Source organism: Thunnus albacares, chromosome 5 (genome assembly GCF_914725855.1).
Source record: "Thunnus albacares chromosome 5, fThuAlb1.1, whole genome shotgun sequence".
Lineage (NCBI taxonomy): Eukaryota > Metazoa > Chordata > Actinopteri > Scombriformes > Scombridae > Thunnus > Thunnus albacares.
This window is the reverse complement of record NC_058110.1, coordinates 24996331-25020893: the sequence shown is the minus strand read 5'-3', so window position 1 is coordinate 25020893 and position 24563 is coordinate 24996331. Positions and strand designations below refer to the sequence as shown.

The window sequence follows — 24563 nt, the reverse complement described above, 5'->3', positions numbered from 1 at the left end:
GAAGTTAAAACAATACAGTTCAAAGTTAAAACAACTATACGCCAGTACTACAAAAAGAGCAAAATAAGAGATAAAATTTATATAGAAATGCAAATAAAAATTAAGAAGTAGAATAAAATAATAAATAATAATCATACAATAATAATAAAACCATGAGTTTTAAAAGCGTTTAGTTAAAAACTCTTGAGAACAATAAGGTTATCAGTCTGGATTTAAAAGTTGCAGGGTTTGGGTGTTGTTAAAACCATCAGGCAGTAGTTTTCAGTGCTGTGCTGCATAATGACTAACATGTTAATTAAAGGTGGGAGTATGTATCTCATTTTGGGCTTGGAGACTACAATTTTAGAGAGAAAGCCTGCATTACAAACTGGGTACGTGGAGCTGTGCGTGTGTTAGCATGCTAACATTTGCTAATCAGCACAAAGCATAGCTGAGGCTGATAGTAATGTAATTCATTTTGCAGGTATTTAGTCACCAGTAAACCAAATTTTGGACAATTTAAAATTATATACTAATGATGGTACTAGATAAAAAGTTAAGAGATCACCAAAATGGTTACAATTCATCATGAGGGGAACGTGAATGTCTCAACCAGATTTCATGGCAATCCATCCAGTTGTTGTGGACTGTCATTGCCATCTAACATGCTATTTGTTGCATTATGGGAAATGTAGGATCCAGCATTTCTGGGGCTTATGGCCCAACGAATATGGAAGTGCAAAGCTATATTGCTGGAGTACTCTTTCAAGTCATGTTACTGTGATAAAACATGATTTATAAGCCTCCATTAATGTGTGTCTCCTAATACAAATAATAAAAGCAAGCAATCACCCACACAGTGTATGATTTTAAGGCTCTATAGACTCTGTTCAAGTGAAGAAAATCATCTGTCAACAGAAAAGTTTGCACAAGGTGGGCAGAGCCTCAGATGCTCACCAGGTGTCAGCTGTGTCACTATGGATGTTAAAGTGAAAGAAAACAAACAAATGATGGCCTTTGAAAGTTTAAATTTATTAAACCACAACATCTGTCAACACTTTCTTTATTTAAATGTCTCTCTGGAGTTATGTGACATTAAACAGTTGTACCTGGTGCAATGTTGAGCAGCCTGCAAGCCGTGTCGATATCCTTCAGCACTTCTCCCACCACCATAGACTGGACTTGCTCCAGACAACGTTCCTCCACTTGACCCTGCATCTCAGAGGGGGGATCCTGGGCTTGGCTGGGCGCAGGCGGGCTCAGATCCGGAGTCCTAGTGGTAGGAGCAGCGGGAACAGGGGCCTCTGTCATCTTCAGCACCCAGGGGTTCTCCTCTTTAGCTAATCTGTCGTAGCAGGGGAGGTAGACCCCCGGCCAGCTGAGCTCAGGGATTCCCAACAAACTGCGGGGTGGCTTGATATCCTCCGCCTCGTCCAGCCAGGCCATCCTGGTGTCAGTGTGGGGATGACTGATGTAGAGAGGCGAGTGTGCAGTGAAGCCCATGTGTTCACAGCCTGGACTCCCCATGCTCAGGTTGCTTTAATACTTAAAAAAAAAAAGGAAAGCACTGTTTTCACAAAATGTTGTCATCGGTGTCATAACAGATTTACCTCCTACGTGACATTTTCAAGTATGACATTGTTTGATGAGACAGAGTGGCATCGATGCTGCTCTGAAACCATACCCCAATGCCCAATATTTAAACAGTAGCAATCCTAAAGTCAACTTGACATTTTGTTCTATGGTATTTACTTTGCTGGGACTCACTTTGAAATATAGTCAGTCATTCAAGCTTTGTCAACTGGAGGCTTGTGACAGTTAAATTCACCTTTTGTCTTTGTTTGTCTTTCGGTGTGTTTTTTTTAATGTAATTCAAATGTCAAGTTTCATATTTCTAATCCAGAATCTGTAAGAAAGTATTTTTAGATTTTTGACATAAATCTTAACGTTTGAAAATATTTATGTCAAACTGTGTGAAATACTGACCTATTTTGTCAACATCATTCAACAATATCTGAATCCAATCTCCTGCACCTTTCAGCTCATGAATACAGATAAGAAAGAGGAAATTCAACGCCTTCTTTGAAACACCGACTATCAAGTAAAAATGAATGTGTTTGTCCATTTTAACTTCAAAATGAATGGGATTTGATTGTGTAATACCCAATGCCTTTAAAAAATATGAAATACATCAGGTCTGCAAAATGGATCACAAATTAATTGCAGAAGAAAACTTGATAAAGGGTGTGACACATATAATATGTGGATAAAAGATAAGTTGGAACAGTTTCATCACAGTATGAGTAAGAGACTGGGAGTGGTGCTGTATGCCAGTATTTAATTTGACAAATGGATGAAAACTTAAACTATATATTTCAACAGGCAGTAACCAAACTACATTTGTACTCATTTAATGCACAGTGTATTTCTATCTGTCATTCCTTTTAGACTCTGACCAGAGTAGAATATATGAAGCAGTACAAAAGACAGAAGCAGACTTCACTAAAGGTCTAATGAATAATGATCTGCATCTTCAGCTGCACTCAGACTCTATTCACTCTGAATATCACAGGTTACCTTTTGTTTAACGCTAAGTATTGTTCTGAGGTGAATTGATCAGGCGACCTCTCCTCCAATCCAAAGCATTGTCAATACAATGACACATTGTGTGAGTCGGTGTGGCAGGAAACAAGGCATTTCTCAGAAGCAGTAGAAAAGATAAAATCTGTTCAGTTAACACAGCAGGCTTACGAATAACTGATGAAATGATTGGAGTGAGGCTAAGATGACAGTAATAGCTGCGGAAGCTGTTATTTATAGTCTATTGTCGAATGTTTCCCACATTTACATTTCATTTCCAGAGTTTCAGAATGATTAATTGCGTGGCTGTACACTTGCTCTTTTAGTGTGCAGTGCGGCAAGATCGATAATAATATTACAGTAAAACAGGGTCACCACAAATTTAACAAATGTCAAACTAGGAGAAAATTTCAAAAAGAAGAAGAAGAAAGGTCTAGATGTCTGGACACATGGTCCATGTCTCTACCATTATTTCCTTGCCTCCAGGTATTTAGCAGTTCAAATGTTTGGCAGCGGTAAAAAAAAAAAAGAAAAAAAAAAAAAGAAAACTTGTTCTTCTAGATTATCCGTTCTCTCTGGCACAAATGTCTTTTCTGTGTGTGTGTGTGAGGAGATTCTGTGCTGCTCAAATGAAGGCAGCATGCTCGTAAGAAAAGCAAAGCGCAAAGTCTATTATTTGTAGATTTATATTTGGTGCTGTTTTAACACTTCATCAGCTAGCAGCCAAACTGATACGAGAGGCATTTAATCAATATGAAACACTCTGGTCATTCGCTCGCTGCATTCCGCTGTTATTTGAACAAAAGGTGTTTGATAACACACCTTTATGAGTTGCTATTCATCCAAATTAAATACACATTTATCAGAAAATAAACATTTGGAATAAAGGTGTACTTTATAGTAAATTCTTGCTAAAGTCTGTGTTCAATTGTCTACATTCCCATTTAAAACACATTACTTTCAATATTTCATACTTGTAGACAGGGTAGACATTAGAATACACATTTATTAGAATATACCACAAAAAATCACTTCTTAAAGCTCACTTTTATCAGATAGCATTTCCTTAATTTGTTACTATTGTTTTTATCCTTCTTATGTCCCTCATTGATTTACTGTTTCATTATGTGTTGTACTTTTAAATACTTCTAATTATCTAATTTTTTTTAGCATTCTTAAAGTTTATTCTGTTGGTTCAGCACGTTGTAACTCTGTTTGGAATAGTGCTATATAAATTTATCATTATTTCACTATTATTATTATTATTATTATTATTATTATTATTATTATTATTATTATTATCAGTAGTAGTAGTAGTAGTAGTAGTAGTATGGTAATATAGTATATAAGTATGTAAGTATAAGTGATGGTGGCAGCAATCTAATTGCCTCTAGTCACTGTAATGGTAATAATAGTTGTAGTGGATGTAGTTGGGAGTAGAAATAGTAATACATTACAGTCATAACAGCAGTGCACTTAATAGCAAGAGTAGTAATAACAGTGGCGGTAATAGTAGTAGCAGTAGTAGTAGTAATGGCAGTAATGGACAGTGTTGGAAAGTACATTTACTGTACTCTACTAAAATTTTGAGGTACTTTCCATGAGTATTTCCATTTTAATGCTACTTTACACATCTGCATCATTACATTTCAGAGGGAAATGTTGTGTATTTGACTCCACTACATTTATCCGATTGCTATAGTTACTAGTTAATTTGCAGATACATAAAATAATAATAGAGAACTTAAAAACAGATGCAATAATTTTAGAGTGTGGCAATGTTCAAGATACATAGACAGTATGAAAATGTCTACACCATGAAAAGCTATGATATTAATATATATATTATGATTAATATTACACTATTATATTAACTACGGTAAAACTTCAAAAGTAAGACTTTGTAGTGACTAATTTGTAGTGGAGTATTATTAAATTATAGAATTGGAAAACTACTTCTTCGATTACTGGTAGAAACGGTAGCGGTGGTGGTAGCAGATATTATCATGTACTAGTAATAACAGTAGTATAGTAAAAGCAGTATTCTAAGTATTATAATGAGCTGTCTGCAGGCTTACCTTGTCAGTGTTTGAAAAAAGTGGATTTCGGTAGAGTTGTGGTTGAGGCCTCTTCTCAGCTCTGTCTGGCTCTTCTTCTGAACTGTTCCTGTGTCTTAGTTTCAGTATAGACAAATGTCAAGATCCTCTGAAGTTTTAAACTCATTTGCCCTCGTGTGAGGATGTGCTGTACATCTAGTTTTGTCTCCTTCCCAGCACTAAGAGCTGGCTGGAGCCCTCCTGTCCCCTTCAAATACGAAGACACCTTGTTTGACTCCTGGCCCAAGTAGCAAGAGTTTGACTTATTTGGGACACAATGCCTTTGTGACATATCAATTCTGAAAGAAAGGGTGTGTCTCAATGAGGGAGGCTGCTAAGTGCCTACTTAATAATGACCTGGGGCAGTATTGGTATGGAGAGTTCCTTAAGTAAACAAACCTGGTGAGTCTTAACAGCCTGGGGAGAAGCTGTTTTTTTTTTTTTATTAAGAACATTTCAAGAAGGGCAGTTTTCAAACTTTGTGAACATAAAATACAAAACCTACTAAAGCCAAAGCACCGGTGAAATCAAATGTTATCTAATCTAATCTGATCCAATAATCATGTAAAAGGTCAAAATTCTGTGTGAGAGGTGAGGAATATTTTTTTGAGATCAATGCTAATTTTGGCATAAATCTACAGCTCAGGTCCAGAAATGCTTTAGACTCAAGGAACTGGGAAACTTGCTGTAGAAAAAGTTAAATCACACTTGATGAATACTTGAGTGGTGCTAACACACACTGTGAGGTTGTTCAACTGCTATTTTGCATGAATAATGAGGATTAGCACACTATTTGCATATAGTAGCTTTCCAGTTCGGCAAAGCTTGAGGAAGATACAAGTGAATTATGGTGCCTGGTTCCATGGTGAAGAAAACCAAATGGACCCAAACAGTCAACACTGGACCTTCTGGTGATCAATGGGACAGAAGTGATGAGATGGAAAGTGACAGAAATTATGTCAGAAACTGTCAGCATAAACAGAAAGACATATGGGAATCTTGCTTGAGGAGAGAGGATCCTTTGTATTGGTTATTAATATCTCACTGTGTGGTTAGTGTGTATTTTGTAGGCTTGATCTCAGCTTAAATTCACATGACACAAGAAAAGGACACATTGGCTCCAAAGCATGAATAAGTGGCGCACAGAGCGAGGACAGGAGTTATAGAGAGAAGGAAGGAGAAAGCAAGAGTGTGCAAATGTTTGCTTAAACTAAACAGTAATGTTTGTGCGGTTGTGTCGAAATATTCAAAGGAGCTGCTGCCTGTCTATCCAGCCACATTAATCATCTTTAAAGGCCTCCTTAAAAATGGCAGAATTACAGCTTTCCATCATTGAAGTTAGCATAGATTCATGCTATAAGGTGCTACTGCCTGAAAAACTACATCTGCTTTTATCAGTTGCCCAATAACTTCAAATAATTTTTACTCCACTGGACCTTCACAGTGAGTCATTCAGAAGCTAATCTCATATTTATTGTGCAACCTTCATAGTTCTCTTGTGCAGTTGTGACACATTTACTGTACATGTAACATTCAGCCGAGCTCATGGGAAGCGAGAGTTGCTCCTTCAGGCAGTTTGGTTGTGCAGACTGCCGCTGGACAGAGCTGTTGACTGGGAGAGCTGGGGCAATTTAAAGGAGCTGCATGCAGCATTTGACCAGTAAACCTCCAGGCTAACATGTAATCTGACACCCCCCTTAAAATAAATAAAGAGAAAAACTTCATTAGTACATCTACCGGCCAAGGTCTGTCTAAAGCTACACTCTCTCACAAAAAAGTGTATTTGTCTGTCATGCTTTATTTGGTGTGCAGCTACTAAAAAAACAACAGATAAAGCCGCTGTTATATCTATTTAAAAAATGACCATATATTGTAGAGAATATTTGATAAAAATAGTGAGCCATTGACCTTTAAAATAATTTCCCAAATCAAGATGTCATCTCCTCCAGAGATAATTCATAAAACAGTTGCGCTAGTGTGTATAACGGCATAGACCCCAGTTAAAATGCAACACACAACATAGAAATGCAAACTAGATTAAAAACTATGAAATCCTGTTTAATGTCTGAGAGTAGACGACAGGGGATGCCATGTCTTTGTTCAGAAGAACAAAAACAGAGAAAGCTAATAATAGCCTAATAATCTTTGTGAAAACAACAAAATAAAAACAGCTCCTGAGTCCTGGAAACTGTGAGAGATGACACAAAGCCCAAGACTTTACTTTTCTGTGATAATTTAATCATACAAACATTCGTCAAACATACAAGAAAAAAGCTTTCATCTTTATGCACTTCCTCACTCTCATAAATGTGCTGTTGTATGAGTCTAATGCCAACTGATTCCTTCTGCTATCTGGCCAGTGGAAACTTCATAAACACACTTTGCACTCGCTGAATTGACATTGACAGCCGGTACCTTTTTAACGACAGGGGGAGAAACATTTGTCTTTAACGTTTTGGACAGGAAATGCACAACGTTCTGTGAAATGGCAAAGAGACCTAGATATCCTCACGGCATGTTGTAGTGTTGGCTAGTATTGTCATGTTGTCAAAAAGCTCAGTATCCCTGGGGCTTACGGTTAGCGACTTAATTAAAAGGGTGTTTACCTGTCAAGGTGGTCTAACACACCGGCTGCGAATGACAGATAAAAATCACAGAGTCGATAAACCCTTCAGGACTTAACTGTGCTTGTTGGAGGAGGAAAATACACACAGGCCTTATCATGGATGTCGCTTTGCTCAGTGCATAGACCAGCTAGTTAGTGCATCTAACTATGCAGTAACAATTCTTAAGGATTCATGATTCTGTCATGTCTTTGTAAATTTCTTGGTTTGGTTTGCATCTTAAAACGATCTAACAGGATCAAATTTTCAAATGTATTTTTGTGTGTTTGGCTCATCAATGATTTGTGAGAACATTTGTAGACACAAACGTAGTGCATAACTTTAACAAGAGACAGGAAAATGCAGAATAATAATATTAATATAGATGCAAATTCAATGCAAATACACAATGTAGAATCTTTGGGTAAATGAATATGTTTCCTAAAACATTATCCTCTTCTACATTCATCAAACACATTCAACTTAACAAGATAAAAGCAGCTTTAAAATGACAATTCAGAACAAGGCGACAAAACACATTTATGTTTTAATTTTTTTTCTTAATAGTATATAGCTCTTCATCCTCATTCATATCACTTCAGTGTCTTACAGCGGGTGAATTAACCCTGTTATCTTGGGTTGTTAAAATTTAATGTAAGCATGTAAAACTAAACTAAATCTTAGATTCAGACACTCACTGGGGAAGTCTTTATTATATGAGAAGACATCACTGATTCTCTTGACCTTAAGCAGTAGAAGTAGTAAAGAAAATAGATGGATGGTTATGACGGTGATGGCTCTTAATGGGCCATAAAAGCCTCTTCAACAGGCTGTTATTTGATAAAAAAAGAGCTTTGGCTCTAATTTTAGAAATATATCCCATGTGTATAATCTAATCTTTAATACTGCATTATCACCATTACTTACTATTCTTCTGATATTACATAGATGTGTATATATATGCCAGGTGCCAGCAATGACTTAATATATGGGAAGAAACCCTCACTCTCTCACAGGACTGTTTAAACCAAATCAAATTCAATTTCACAAAAGTCCATTTAAGTAACTCCAAAAAGTCCTGTTGACAATATGAAGCATAATTATAGTAATAATAATAATTGTTGGCTGTAAAACTTAGCTTTATAAAAATATGTTCCTGCACAATAATGTGGACTATACTTTCCCAAATTATGGGAGCTATACTGTATATGAGAGTTCTGATTCTCAGTGTTAGTCTCATCTTAGAGTAATGATAACTGGACTCCCTCCAGTGGAGGAAAATTGCATTGCATCTCAGTTTGAAGGTACTATAACAGCATATAAATGATTGCCCATAATGCATGAGCCATGTTGCATGAAAAAAAAAAATAATGAATTGGCCTTTAAATGAGCTTCAGATATATTTGTGGAATATGTCACTTCTTAAAAACCGCATATTAAACAATTAAGATAAAATGTAAGACGCCCATATTATCAGATTTAGTTACAGGGAACTGGTCCAGAAATCAAATCAATATATCCGGGCAGTCAGAGCAGAAACTGGAGAATCAGTTGGCAAAATAAATGGCTTTTCCTCCAAAGTATCTCTTTCAGGTTGCACAATGCACACACATATACACAGAATTTCACAAATACACACTCCTGGCATCATTGTTTCATTTTCACTCTGACAACTAAAAAAATTTTTTGGGGAGGGAGGGGAGAAAAAAAAAAGAAGAAAAAAAAAAAAGTTATCACTCAGAAGACTCATAGCACTCATTTTTAACTTAGCATTCACACGTGCATACAGTGGGTGTGGGATGTTGGTTGAGCTGCACGTCAGAAGCGTTGGCCTCTGGTTTCTCAAGAGTGTCGCTGAAGTGGAGAGCGACTTTGCATAAAGTGATTAGAACCTCCTGACTCTCCACCAGCTACTGATAAAGCCTCTTCATTCACTTATTGGTGTGACAGACTCCAGAGGTACGGTTTAGTGCTGCTTCTCTGTGACAAGTCCCATATTTAAGAGTGCCCAAAGGGAGAGGGCTCCTGTATACCCTGTAAAGAAGGGGAATGATTAAAACAAAATAAACAAAAAAAAAGCAGATAGTAGAGCTGCGTCATGAGTAGAAAATTAAAAAAATGAGACAGAACGAGGATTTAATTGTATAATTTAACTGTCTTATACATACATACTACAAGAATAGAGCTTTCATTATACGTACAGCCAACGAATCGGCTCAGACTGTATAATAAAATAAAAAATATTTTATTTTTTACTTTAACAGCAGTTCTACATGTCAAGTATGCTTTCAATAATATCCTTTTTTCTGATTGATTGATTGATGGCCAAAAATCTGGAAATTAAACACATAAAATCATCTTTTTCCACCTTTAATGTTAAATTGCTACACCTATAAAAGTCAAGTTTAAAACACAAACCTAAATATTGTATATAACGCGATTTAACATTAAAGGTGTAAAAGGTTCTGACATGATTTATCTTGCTTTCACGTTCATATCCACTGTATACTTTAGATTAAGACAATCTCATATTGAGCAATGAGTTCGCATTGTTGCCTTAACTCAAACATTGTAAATACGTCAGCAGCTGCTTCACATGCTCAATAACTGTAAAACATCAGCTGCCGGCATCCAAAGTACACTAAAGTCAAAATTTCAATCTGCCCAATACTTTGTTTTATCACCATATAGCTGCAGTACAAATAACATTCCCATCAGGGGCTAGAGAAGGATAAGCCTTCCCTAAATGTACTGCTGGCTATTGTCCAACCCACACTGCATACTGCTAAAGTTAAAATAATGAAAACGCCTGTGTCAGCAGTTCAGCGCTTGAAAAGACAGCGACACGTTATGTAGCCCCAAAGTAAGCGACAACCTGACCGGGCTCACTTAAGGTGGACTGACCTTTAAGGTGGACCAGCTATACTCATTTTAGTAACAAACTCAGCCGCTCCTCCCGAGTTTTGCTCAGCCCACTGCGGGCATGTTGGCATGCTGACGTTAGCGTTTAGCTCGAATCACAGCTGTCCCCGATTGCAGCCTAACAGACTCTTGGTCTTGTTTGTTGAAGGATCAGTTTAAAGAAAATACATGGGGAGGAATGGACTTGTAGCTTTAATTTAATATGGGGAAATAGGGAGAACAACCAACCCAATTCATTTATCTCAGCTGCTCTGATACTGCAGCCCTGAGCAATGTTTTCCGTGGTAATTTAAATTGAAATAACAAAAAAATATGATGAATACTTCCCCACTCGATAGATAGATCTAAATGTCGGTGTTACTTTCAGTTGAGTTATTCTCCTCCTCATACTCATTTTTTTCTTTAAAAATTAGACGAAACAAGTTAATGAATTTCAGGTTTTGAAGTTATTCTGTCAGTTTGATGAAGAAAACAACCCCAACCCTGATTCACTGGTATGGAGAATCTCCTTGCCCCATGACATGTCTTACCTGGTTATAAGAGACTACTGATAGATTGCTTTGTAGACGGTTTGCTACTATATCCACAGAGTTGTGTGAAAGTCCATTCTGATCTTGCTGCAGCTGGTTGGGGCTTCCCTGCCAATGTTCCTCTGAGACCATGTGGCCGCCGTCATGGTGGAGGCTGTTGTTGTTGCTGTTGGGGCACTTGGTTTTCTCTGGCGAGGCGAAGGGGTTGTAGTCTCCCTCCAGGCTGCGGTGAGGCTGGGTGTTGAACTCGGCTTGGAAGGAGGAAAGCTGCTGCGTGACGCCGAGGAGGCCTCCGACCTCCACACTCAGGATCACCCAAATTATATCTGTCAAGAAAAACAAACTATGTTATAATATACAAAACCACTGACACTACTATCCTCCAGTAAGATAGAGTTGTGTATTATGTTACTGGGTCTCTATCTAAAACAGGGGATTGTGCCTATATAGGTGTGAAATACCAAAAGCTTACATTACAAAACCTATAAATCATAAAAATCCAATTAACTCAACGATTTAAAGTGCTCCAGGTCTGCAGTTCGTTTTTCTCTCTTAAAACCAGGAAATTGATGGTGTCAGGTGAGGAATTATCTCTGTGACCACCTTAACATTAATGAAATATTAAGGCCAAGTATCATTTTTTAATTGAGTATTCCTTTGCTGCTTAATTTGTAAGTACGATAGTCTTCGGGGATTTCCTGCTGCGATCCATCATGCACATTGAAGTAGCAGGAAGACATAAATCAGTTAAATGAATGACTCTTAATTCAATTTGTGCATGTTAACAGATTGGCCATCTAATATTTTAATAGTTTTACTGTGGTAAAAAGCATAAAAAATGACCTCTCGCTGTATGTTCAGGAATGACTCTTGCCTACTACTGCTGACTAAAATAACTGTGTGTATATTTGCATATCTGCAGCCTAGTTTAAACCAAATAACTATCTATTTGAAAAGGGCAGTGCACTGAGGGAATATTTACAATTAGGTCATACAAAAAAAAGCTGCAGTAAAATCTAATATTTCACTATGAGTTTGAAAGCCTGGAAAGGGGGGGATGACAACTTTTAATACTGATGTTACTGGACAAAATATATACACAACAACATGCAGTGCATTTACATGCACTTAAGTTACCAGGTTACCCAGAGAAACCAGGTTTTGTGGTTAATTGGGGGACACGTTTACCTGCAGTGTAGTAACCTGGTTACTGTAAATCCTTGTAAACAGGCAGCAGATCAGTTACCAGATTTCTCTCCTACCTACAACCTGATTTTGGAAGCGTGGCTTACTAATTTTTACTGTATTAGTGATAGAAGCCGTTGATTCCTGACTTTTTTTCGTTTTTTTTTTTTATGTATGTGTGTCAGAGCATCCTGACAGCACAGTGAGAGAGAGATAAGCAGTGCTTTCCTAACAGTGTGAAAGTGTCTAAATTTAACAAACAATCAAATGTTCAGCTGTGGAAACTGACTTATTTAGACTTCTACAGGCTATTTTGTGTTAGTTTCAGTTTCAATCAGACTTTGGGCGGATGCATTTTAAATATCAGGACACATCATTGCATGTAATGATCTTTCCTTTCATTGAGCTGCTCCACTGTGCTTTCGCTGTCTGCAGTCTTGCAGACAGGGAAAGTACATGTGTATTCATAAAAAGGGCAAACCAAGTTTCTATAATCCCCTTTCCTGGTTACAGAAACCAGGTTTCTCGTTTACATGACAGTGAAGTGCATGTAAACACACTGATGGACTCAAGTGTAGCTCTCCTATTCTCTAAGAAAGCAGAAATGCCAAAAAAAATTATTCTAATAACCATCTAGCAAACATGATCTCAGCACCTCACCTGCTGAACATGAAAAAGCATTGCAACCTTATACTCAGCTCTTAAAAATCCACAATTCTTATTAATTTTTGGTGTACAGTTTTCTGTCCTCACCTCCGTAGTAAAGTCCAGTAGCTGTGCACATTCTCCACTGGCCCTGGTACATGCCAGGAGACACAGGGCTCTGCATCTGCACACTAACGTCAGCCATTTCCTGAGGGTCTAGGGACCGCACCATCACCATGTTCACGTGACCGAACTGATCTCCTCCGACATACTTCAGGCAAACTCCAGGAGGCCACGACTCTGTACCTGGAAGACAGGCAGACAGCTATGCTTTAACTCTACATGACATCTGTGTTCAATCAAATTACAGTGTAACATGTAAATTATACACAGTGTTTGTTTCCAGAAGGAAGTATGTTCTACCTGTGTTCTGTATCCTCCAGGTCTTTGTGAAAGGTGTGTCAGGTGGAACAGATTCGCCCTCACCGATCGTCACATCCTTTACAAAGGACATGCATGGTGCATTGATGTTGGGACTCTCAAAGTCATAGTAGGCTCCAATGGCTGCCTGTAAATTCCTGGGAAAACAGAAGGAAGAAATACAGATGAGCGTAACGTGATATATGCAGAGGGAACTGATCAATTTCTTGATTAATTATTAGGTCTATAAAATATCAAAAATAGTGGAAAATGCCTGTCACGATTTCTACACGCCTACAGTGACGTCTTCAGATAGTTAATTCTGTCTAATCAACAGAATAAACCCAAATATATTCAATTTACAATCTCATTAAACAAAGAGAATCAGCAAATCCTCACAACTGAGAAGCTGTAACCAATAAATGAGAGGCATTTTGGCTAGAGAGAAACGACTTCAACGATTAATCGATTATCAGAATTATTTCCAATTAATATTTGTCCTTCAACCTATTGATTGATTGTTTCAGCTTTAAACATATCCCATGAGTCTTAGCTACTGGCATGGTGCCAAAGCCTCATGAAAGCTGTGCTGTAGTTGAATGCTGACAAAATAATGTTTGAATGTTGACAGAAAACCCCAGAACACACATCAGCATGTCTAAGACCAATGAAAACAAAAAACCAGGGGAATCCTGCTAAGGCCCTTTAAATAAACCTGCATGTCAGAAAAAAAATACTGGACTGCTACTGGAGTATTTCATTCTTAGTAGCATCATTTTGTGGCATTTTTTTTGACTGGTTAAATTGCAACATGAGGGCCACAACTGAGATGTCCGCAGACCCAGAGAGATTCATACTGGGTGCTTCTCGTGACATGCTGGTCATCCACAAAGCAGCACTTTTTATTTTTAGAAAGCCCGTTGCAGAGGAGCTATTACACGGCATCACGTGATACAACTACAGCCTGCACTGCCTCGTTAACTTAACATAGACCTGCACTGGCATAGTACAACTGTATGTACGCAGAGAAATTAATCTCAAAAAGGGAGAAAGAAAAAAAATACTCAATCACCCTCACACATTCATTTTCGTTTTCACACAACGACTCATGCGTTGCTTACACTTTCATTTAAAAAAAATGTGTAACCGAAAATGAAATGCTCACTGCTTTAAGCACTCTCAGTATGTAACAAATCTACACATAGACAGTAAGTAAAGATTCACCAGACTTGCAACACCTTTGTGTGAGCTTTGAGCTCGACTCTGCAACTGACATGTTGGTGGAGTTACGTAATAAACGGCAGCTACTCTCAATGTGGTCAAGGAGAGACGGACATTAACGTTTGATCACTTCCACCGTTCATAATAAGGTGTCTAACTTATATAACATTGTCCTCACATAGCTACAGAATAAGCAGTTAATACAGAGCAGAGAGAAAATACTTTACAATAAATAAAATTATCGGTTCAGTTTAGCAAACCTAGCTTAGTAAAGTGGTGACTAAACTCCAGTCAGCAGCCTGAACCACGACAAACATTAACAGAAAGAAAATAAATGTATTTTTATTACAATAACACACCCTCTTAGATACTAACTTGTGTGTAAACTACTATTTATTTATCTTTATGAGGATGTTTATCAGGTGTGTAAAACCTGCGTTCATTTGCTAACAGCAAATGACGAGCAATCAAAAGTCGGAGACACACTGACTCAGCTAACCGTTAGTTACGTTACTACAACGTCGTTAGCTGTCATTGAACCCACGCTTCACATGCCCAACGTAAACGCTTTCATTCTGTGTCACAATGAGGGTAACACTGCCTATTATTATCTTGTCTGTTTTCCCAACTAATTATTTTTGTACAGAAACTTCTTCGTAGTGAGCTAGCTAGTGCACAGACGCTCCACATTAACCCCACGCAGCAGGCCCGCCGAGTCCCCGAGCTCACCAGTTGGTCATGTCCAGGAAGAAGGCGCATCCGGCGGGGTTAAGCTGAAACCCGAGCAGCCTCTGAAACTCCGATATTAAGATATCTTTGTCCGTTGTACCCATGCAGCTGAATTTCTGCATGAGCTCCTGGTCCACGTCCAGGTCCATGCCCTCCATCGTGAATTCGCCTCGGCAGAAACAGGGGCTTCGCTCCTAATTTAGTCCGAGGCCTCGGCTTGTCATAACAAACTCGACAACAGGGCCAAGTGCGCATGTCACATGATTGTATCTTATGCCTCTGTGTTACCCAAAGAGGAGCCACAGGCCTGCAGGAGAAAAGAAAATATTGAGCTTTCTTTATTTTATTTATTTTATTTGCACATACGTAAGACTGCATTAAAACCAGATTATAAAAAATAAAAGATGTGATAGGGGAGGTCAAAAAGCTAAAGGTTTATACAATGGACCTCAACTCAACTTAAAGGTGCAGTGTGTAGAATTTAGTGGCCTTGGCAGAAATGGAATATAGTATTCACACGTATGTTTTAATTAGTGTATAATCACCTGAAAATAAGAAACATTGTGTTTTTGTTAACTTAGAATGAGCCCTTTATATCAACATAGGGAGCGGGTCCTCTTCCACGGAGCCTGCCATGTTGCACCGCCATGTTTCTACAGTAGCCCACAATGAACAAACTAAACACTGGCTCTGGAAAGGCCCTTTCACGTTTTTGCAAGTTTTGCGGCAACTTTAAGTTCTCCTACACGTTTGGAAGGGGAGGGGTATTCAGTTGGTTGCAATCTGCAACTTCACTGCTAGATGCTACTAAATCCTACACACTAGTCCTTTAAGGATAAAAAAGAAAAAACTAAGATAATCAACTTTAGGAAAATACAACAACAAAAATTACAACAAGAAGCACACAAAATGAGCAGAAAAAACTAACCAATCAGTAGACAACAATGCAATAAAAACAAAGAAATCAGACACATTTTCTGTAGTTCAATAATAATCGTAATAATATGTATTTACCTTTCAGACTAAACTAATTCAACAACATATTTGTTCTAGCAAAGTTCAGGGTTGTTTCATTAGTAATGTTGTATTTGTACATGCAATGTACATGTACATTTGATTATTATTTTATTTGCGTCAATATCAAATAGCTATTTAATTCCTGTGTTTTATTTTGTGTATGATGAATAACTTTAATATTAGTTTATTATATTTTTCATTGAAAAAAAAAAGTGTGCTGCATTTGTCAGCACTGAATGCATGAGATGAGAAATGTTGTTGCCAGTCTGTTTCTTTATTTTTCTTGGAGATGTTAAAGATCCCCTAAAGACATATAAAAATATTGAGCTTGGAACCATAATGTGTGTCTGATCTTTTTTTTTTCCACATAAAAAGTATAATTACAATGTAAAAATCTTTAAAATGGCATCTAATCCTTCTCCTTCATTAAAAAAAAATCCAGATTCTATGAATATGCAAACATTTTAGTTTCAAAAGTTTATCTGCTGGACACAACATGTCTCCTACGTCACTGTAAAGTCCATTCTCAGTGTTTGTGCACTGGAGGCTTGAAGTTTTCACATCACACTTGTGTAAGTTGAACATTGGACCAGAATTGGCTTCCAAACTATTTGTTATTTCACAAATTATACTCATAGGCTCACCCCATAAAATTAGATTTTCATTGAGCACAGAGAAACTTGCCACTTTCAGCAAGTGAATGTGAAAACAGTACACATACATCATTCTGCAGAGTGAAGTTCAAACATCTAACTGTAGGAACAAGAGGAAAAACTTTAAAGATGTACCTGATGTCATAACTTTTTTATCACTTGATTGTTATTTGTTTGACTTCTCTTTGTTGAACTGTGGTCATTGTTTCTTGTGTGCTAGTTGTGTTAAGTCCGACTCTTTTTGTTCTTATGTTTGTTTCGGAAATGAGTAACCAAAGGAATTTCAACAGGCCTATTGTTCTTTGACACAAAAGTAGAATTAACTGTACAAAGAACATATTTACAGATATTACTCAGACTACTTGACTATAGAAACTCCCTGATCAAATAAAGTTACTAAAATGTAACCTTCACTTTGCAGTAACCAGTGCCGAGCCTTTAAAGATCCCTTTCACATGTTTTAATATATATGAAAATGTTTTGAATAATAATTTGTGTCTGATACGGATTCTTCTCTCTACAAGAAAAGTTCAATTACCTAGTTAGAAGTTCTTAAAATGACATCTACTGCTTATACCTTACCGGAAAATCCAGAATCTATGAATATACAAATGTCAAGATTTCTCATACTTCACTGAAAAGTCCATTCTCAGTTTACTCATCACACTTGTGTAACTTGCATATTGGACCACGATTGGCTTTCAAACTATTTATTATGTCAAAAATCTTGCTCACATGATTTACTGTAAACATGGAGAAACGTTCCTCCTTCGGGAGATGAATGTGAAAACAGCCCTCTGGTGCACAGTGCGGCTCAAACATTAAAACTGAAGTAACAATAAGCAAAACACATTTTTGTGTGGAAGGGGACTTTAAAGGATGGGTTTGCAATTTTTCAAGTCTGTCTTAAAACAATAGTCAGGTGCCCGTATGAACATTAAAACAGGTTTTGCTTGCTGCAATAGTTCCTCCTGCTCATACTGTCCATTAGAAGATCCCTTCCTAACACAATGTGAGTAGGGGACAAAATGCACAGTTCTCCCTTTGAGCAAAATGTATTAAAAGGTTTATCTGAAGTTAATATGAGGCTTCAGCTGTCTGAGTTAGTCAAATAAAGTGGATATCTTCCACCGTTACAGTCTTTTTAGTAAATAATTCCCTCTTTGCGTCTCTACAGACACTGTTTTTCTATTGAGCTGCAGTGGAAGGATTGTAACAAAAAAGAGGGCATCACAAAAACAGTACGAATAACTTTTAATAACTTTTAAATACATTTTTTGCACAGAAGAAGGCATGTGGATTTTGTCCGTCATCACTTGCATCAAAAGTGCATTATGAAGGGATATCTAAATGACCAGCATGAACTAAGAGGAATGATTGAAGCAAGAAAAACGTGTCAATGTTCATTTGGGCACCTGACTGTAGCTTTAGGACTGACTTGAGAAATTGTGCACCTGTCCTATAAGCGTCATATCATCGTGATTGGTGGGATTGTCTACATCCCTCCCTCCTGTTTCTACCCTTGAATGTCCAGCAGATGTCGGTGTTGTGTCGTTGGAGTTGCTGTGTTGTGTTGGCGGGGTAGTGTGTGTATGTGATGGGGAGGGGGGGGGTCAGCTGCTGCTGTCCGGCGTTTAGCGAGATAGCTCGGCTGTACTGTGCAAGCAGCGGCTAACAAGATGCACACGGCTATAGCTGTGTACAATATAGAGGTACCTGCAAGCTAGTATAGGTTTATGAAAACAGAAAAAAAACGGCCGACATTGTTCGACACAGACGCTAGCAGAAATGGCCGGAATTATTAAGAAGCAAATTCTGAAACATTTGTCAAGGTAAGTGTCATCTTTGGCTTTGTGTTAGCCGGTTAGCCCAGCTGGATGGTTGCTTTAACGCTCCTGACAGCAACACTGTCAACCTTAGTAAGCTAGTAACGTTATTTGGCATCTTACACGTAGGCACATTTATTTCCACACTGGTTACCATTTAGCTTCACGCTACATGTCGGTCGGAGCAGCCACATGAGAATAATATTACGGGACAATAAAGGGACAGTGAACGCAGCAAATCACCTCAACCTGAACCAGACTGATAAACGTTATCTACACCACCTCTCACAAGTGTATACATGTGTTTTCTTAACAGCGTCATAGGCTGTAAACTGCCTTAATATGCCGTTATATTAGATTCGCTGGGCCTAAAACACCCCCACACCACTTTTGAAAGAGCTCTGCCTATAACTCATAACCCAAACCATTGAATTTATACCCAGTCCAGCTTAAAAATAATGGCATCGCCTCAAGGAAGGAGAAAGAAAAGCAATTTTCTATATAGAGAAAGGGAGTATTTGAGCTTTAACAGACGTGTCCTCTTAAAGCAGGGATGGTCTCCGACGTAAATTCAAGTAATCTGGCTTCTAAAGGGCTTTTCTGTCATTAGCTCAAACTCTGGGGTAGATTGAGTTTATTCAGTTTGGCTGACTGTACATGAATGAATGTTGTCAGCTGAGGAGTGCTGAGCAAAGTTACTAATGTTCTTACAGTCTTAATGCAATCACAGTCTGAAAAAAAAAAAAAAAAAATCCATACTCTGACAAATATTGTGTTGCAGTCACTTGTCACTTTCAGTATCCTCTCTAGAGCTCTGCAGCCGTCTCTACTCCTGGTTTTACTTCCTTTAGACTATATGTAATTCTTTTTTTGTGTGTGTATTTTATTGTGGCAATGCATATTATATGTTGTGTTGCTCAGGGTTTGGCACTGCTGACAGTTGTTAAGAAATTCATTTGGGTGGTAGTGCACTGTTGTAATGTGTTCAAATGGTCCACAGCTGTTTGGGGTAAAGTTGATAATGGGTCTGGTCAGTAGGTGTTTGCTACGTCAGAGGCTTTCTATTAGACTGACTTAAATTTTCCACCTCACCGTTGTTCTCTGTCCCTGAATAATTAAAACAATTATTTACACCAGATAAGACACAGTGGACACATACTTGGAAGGTAGATATGCAAGCATGTAAATGTCATGGACCATAGTTTGGGCTTTATAGTTCAAACGTCTCTTCAGTTATCTTACATCCTGCCGTCAGGAATAATCACTTTAAACCATCTTGAGTTTATTCTGTCATTGTTTCCTATTTTTTTGTTTCTGTATTAGTGGCTGACTCAGTGTAGCAGTATTCATATAACAGTATAGTCATTTTAAGACAGGTAGGATGATGACAAAATGAAATCATCAGGCCTACCTGCAATGCATCCCTGTTAATAGCAGGAATCTTTATGTTAAAGTTAACAACCACTGCTGTAAACATACAAACCAAGCATATAACTAAGATTATATTCAATGAATGATTCAGTCACTAAAGGATAGTTGGATTTCATTGAACATTTCAAGACTCATTCGTTTGTTCAAAATGTTTTGGTAATTTTTTAATTGTAAAACCAAACGGTTTGTGCTTTTGGCCAACTTTGCACAATGACCTCTTTCTTGCCTTTGATAAGCTCTGGAATTTCTGCAGTCTTTAAACCATGCTAATCTCAGCAATTAGCCTAAGTTGCTAATTTTTTGGAATAGTCTTACCACTGCTTTTGCTCTAATGTAGGTCTTAATCATGAATGCCAGCAAATCACTTCCCTACAGTCTTATCTTCTTGTCCAAAAAGCAATTGTAATACAATACACAGTGTTGTACAGCTGAGTCAAAGCTAATTTGTGAAATAGCCCTGCAGCTCAAGTGCAAATCATTAAAAGTCCTTGAAGATTGTAGAAGTCGGCATGAAATATTCACATTAGGAGAGCAAAGCTATTGTGTCCACAATAGCAGAAGTGTGGAGCCGTTATTTTGTTGTTCCGTACAAAAGGGAAAGTTAAACTTTGACTGGCTTATCAGGTTTTATCAGGAACAGCATGGCATTAGGCTTAAAAATGTTAAAAGTTTTGACAAATAGGTCCACATTCACATGTCGTCTCATTAGTTTAATTCAAATCATTAATTAAATTGTGAGTCACACTCTGTAGCCCTTTTGCTTGACATTTAGTCTGCTGCTTTTTGTGCCATGTGTCTCGGTTAATGTCTGAAATGTCACAGAGACTTGTCAGAACAGTGTTCAGTCATGTGGTGTATGTGAAATTAAAATACTTAAACTAATTGATTTGCGCCGATTGCTGCTATATTCACCCCGTGTGTGTGGTTGAAGCTTATTCCTGGCTGCTGCAGCTGTCTACATTAGCATCATCGTAGATGTTAACCTAGATGAGGAGTACTACTGTGTGCATATAGAAAGCAGGCTGCTTTGGTTTCTCAGGATGACTCATTCAGTTGTACCACTTTAAAAACATCTTGGCCAAGCTGCATAATTCAATTTTGTGTCTTTCTGTCTCCTAGATCATCACTGACGTATATGTCAGGTTATTTGAAACAGCCTTTTCTTGGTTTGGCTTTTTCCACCATAAAACGTTTTATTATAACATTTTCTCTGATTCTCTTTTGTTTAGGTTCACAAAGAATCTGTCCCCAGACAAGATCAATCTGAGTACGTTGAAGGGGGAGGGGCAGCTGTCCAACCTTGAGCTGGATGAGGAGGTTCTGCAGAACATGCTTGATCTGCCTACCTGGCTGGCTGTCACTCGGGTTTACTGCAACAAAGCTGCCATCAGGGTATGTTTTAGACTAGTCAAACCTGATTGTGTAGCTGGTCTGGCAGGTGAGGCTGTCAGAGGAACAGAAAACCTTGGAAATTCTCCCGTATTCCATTGTGAAACTGAACAAAAGTGTTCTGTTTATTTATGCCAAAAAGCTTGCTTCTGATATTCAGAGTGCATAAGCGTCACAGAGGAAATGAGCAGTTGTGGTCCCACAGAGATAAGCTTTGCTAGAGGCGCTGCTGAGAACGTTATGAGCCTTCAGACAGCACTGGTTGTTGATAATAGAGGCAAACCATGATCCAGAGGGACACAAAAGGCCAGAGGCTAAAGTGATCCTGAGATATACTGGCAGGTGAACATTGAGCTTTCTGGATGGCGTGTTTGTGTTCCCAAACAATCCCAATCATAATAATACATGTTTAAAACAATTAAAAAAAAAATCATGATTCAGTATTAGCAACTGTATTACATATATAGTATGTATGTATGCATGTATTATGTTTGCAGCCGTACTGTATGATGCTAACACGGACTACCCAAGAAACAATATTTTTATACCTGCACCAATTTTCTAGATGCTAGGTGTGTGATTTTATACACATTTCCCCCGTGATTCAGTCTAGAGCTGCAATAATTAGTCGATTAATCGGTTAGTTGATCAACCTAGCAACTATTTTGATAATTGATTAATTTCTTCTTTAGTCCTCTATGATAGTAAACCAGATCTTTGGGTTGTGGGCTGTTGCTTTTGGACAAAACAAGATATTTTAAGATGCATCTTTGGCTTTTTCTGACATTTTATAGACCAAACAATCGATTTATTTCGATTTAGATCAATCAACAATGAAAATAATCTTTAGTTGCAACTGTAATTCAGTCTGACATATTAAGGGCAGAAATTGTGTAGCATTTTGTTTTAACATATTTTCTTCCTGCTTTAGAAAATCATTTAAAATGTCTTAAATGGCTAATCTCTCTTTTAAAAAGCCAAAAATACTCAGAGCCAGATATCTCAGACTGTTATAGTACGTTAGTGTACACAAAACTCCCCCGTCGTTGCCATGCTCTCAGAGGTAGTAGCTATTTCTCAGTTGATTACTATTATGATAATAATGATGTTTTTAAAAAGTTTGGTGTCACGACGGTAGTGAAAATGCTCCTCTGAAAGTGAATAAGGATATACTTGACGCTGCTGATGCTGGATTATTCATTAGTTTTGGTTGTTCTTGATATCAGTGTTGCATTTGAAACTCTATAAATGTCATTTTCAGGAATAGTTTTAAACTGCTCTGTGTCATCTGCATCTTGTCTTTAGACTTAAACCTCTAGTGTTAGAGTCAGTGACTCTGCTCTCCTGCTTTAGGATAGTTCTGCAAGTCCCTGTAGGGCAGTGTGAGATTCTCCTTTTATATTTTACTGTTGCTGGGCATCGATCAACATGACAAACACATGTTCAGTTCTCATTACTATGCAGATAATACACAACCCCTCCTATCTTACAACCCACAGGAAGCCAACTGCTTACATCACCGCTTTAAGACACAGCTGGATGGCTCAATGACCGCCTGAGGCTGAATGCAGATAAAAACGGAAATTCCTGTCATCGGTCCTGCAAATGTAAATGCAGGAATTACTAGCAAAAGTGGTTAATTAGCCCAAAATGTGGTCAAACACTTTGTGATCTTTACGACAGTGTTCTCAGCTAAGATAAGTGTGTTAAAACAGTGATGCAGCCTCATTCGTTTTAGCTTTGGTTGGAACATCTTTACCATCAAAGCATTCCTGTCATCTGAAAACCATCCATCCATGCATTCCAAGAATCGACATATCACATCTGTAGACAGCTGTAATGCTCTGTGCTTTAATTGGTAAAAACGTCATTTACACGCCTTGGGTTTATGCAGACTTTTGAGCGGTGCCACGAAACCCTTACTTAACTAGATAGATGTGAGGTTTGGAATGAATTAGAAGTTTTTATGGATCACTTTAAGCTATGTTTAGATCTGACTAGTCAGTGTGTGTCCTCAGAGTTCCTCAGATGATGTCTTACTCATGTCCCCAAGTCAAGGGTGAAGGTTTTTGTGGTTTTCACTTCTAGAACCACCAGAGGAGACCAGACTGGTGAAACTACTGATGTTATTTAAATCACTTGTGAAAATGTGTTGCTATGCAATCTTTTGTTGTGACTTTTAGCCTTTTTTTAGTACTTGTTAACCCTTTAGGATTTCAAATATAATGGTCATTTGTGGAGCTGCAGTGATAAGTCAATTTACTTTAATAGTCAATCGACTGAAAATTAATCTGTGACTATTTTAATAGTCGAATAATCGTTTTAGTCATTTTTTAAAGCAAAAATTACAAACATTTACTGGTTGCAGCTTCTCAAATGTGAGGATTTTAAGCTTTTAAACTGATTATCTTTTGATTTTGGACTGTTGATCAGACAAAACAGACAAAGATGTCACCGTGTGTTCTTCAAAATTGTTATAACAGGCATTTTTCTCTATTTTCTGACATTGTATAGACAAAAATCGGGACAATTATTGTCAGATTCATCAATAATCAAAATAATCACCAGTTGCAGCCCTAGTATTTGTATGTCCTCTTATTTCCACTTCTTCCTTATCATCTAATCATGAATTCATACCGTGTTGTTTTAGTTAATTCAGTACATTGTGTAATAACTTTGTAATAGTAGTAATAGTGGTTATCAGTGGTTGATACTAAATTTATTAAGCAGAAGTTGCAGTGTGACTCCAAATATTCCTACAGCTTGTCAGTTGTTGTTGTAGGCCTTGTGTCATGTTGTGGGAGCTTGACGGTCACTGTGCCCTTGTGTCCAGTGAATGATAAACAGTGCAGAGTGCTGTGGCAAGTGTTTGCGACTGACTCTGTTGACCTCGCTGTCCTGTCTTTTCAGATACAATGGACAAAGTTGAAAACAAGCCCCATCTGCCTGGTAAGGACGTTGTTATTTCTGTCTTACTCAAGAGTTCTTACACAATGCAGCAAGATTAAGCTTCTCCATTCATGTTGTAATCCATAAATAGCCTTAAACTTTGGCATTTTTTCTAGCAGACTCTGTATTGTTATTTTACTCTTTTGTGATGCTGCTCCATAGGTTATGTTCTCTGCGCTGTTATCATTAGTAAATGTTAGGCTACTTCTCAATTGAATAGTACTTTTTCCTCTTTTGTACAGTTCCTGGATAAGGTAGAGGTGGAGATGAGGACATGTGAGGAGCCACGTCCACCGAACGGCCCCTCTCCTATAGCTATTACAGCAGGCCAGAGGTAAGCCTGCGTACATCCTGTGTATAACCCGTTTAGCCATAATATCTGATTTGT

The 24563-nt window shown here is 37.8% G+C and overlaps 3 protein-coding genes across 4 annotated transcripts in view; 1 reads left to right on the top strand and 2 right to left on the bottom strand.

The window, feature by feature from the left end:
- Positions 1–24563, top strand: part of uhrf1bp1 (UHRF1 binding protein 1) — a 39090-nt gene that overhangs the window by 561 nt on the left and 13966 nt on the right. Inside the window, exons 1-4 of one of the 2 annotated variants that reach the window (XM_044351023.1) lie at positions 18206–18412; positions 21067–21229; positions 24137–24175; positions 24418–24509. In XM_044351023.1, coding sequence (XP_044206958.1) covers positions 18369–18412; positions 21067–21229; positions 24137–24175; positions 24418–24509 — 338 coding nt within the window. In that variant the 5' untranslated portion in view covers positions 18206–18368. Of the gene's footprint in view, positions 1–18205; positions 18413–21066; positions 21230–24136; positions 24176–24417; positions 24510–24563 lie in introns of those variants that run through there. The other variant, XM_044351024.1, reaches the window with a different exon arrangement.
- LOC122982282 (SAM pointed domain-containing Ets transcription factor-like) lies at positions 1075–1882 on the bottom strand. The gene has a single exon (XM_044351469.1). The coding sequence runs from the start codon at positions 1504–1506 to the stop codon at positions 1075–1077; it is 432 nt and encodes a 143-aa protein (XP_044207404.1). The 5' UTR covers positions 1507–1882.
- On the bottom strand, positions 6872–15191 carry LOC122982055 (protein ILRUN-like). The gene is made up of 5 exons (XM_044351042.1): positions 14911–15191; positions 12964–13118; positions 12649–12846; positions 10711–11036; positions 6872–9292 (listed from the first exon to the last, which is right to left on the bottom strand). The coding sequence occupies exons 1-5, from the start codon at positions 15066–15068 to the stop codon at positions 9257–9259; spliced, it is 873 nt and encodes a 290-aa protein (XP_044206977.1). The 5' UTR covers positions 15069–15191; the 3' UTR covers positions 6872–9256.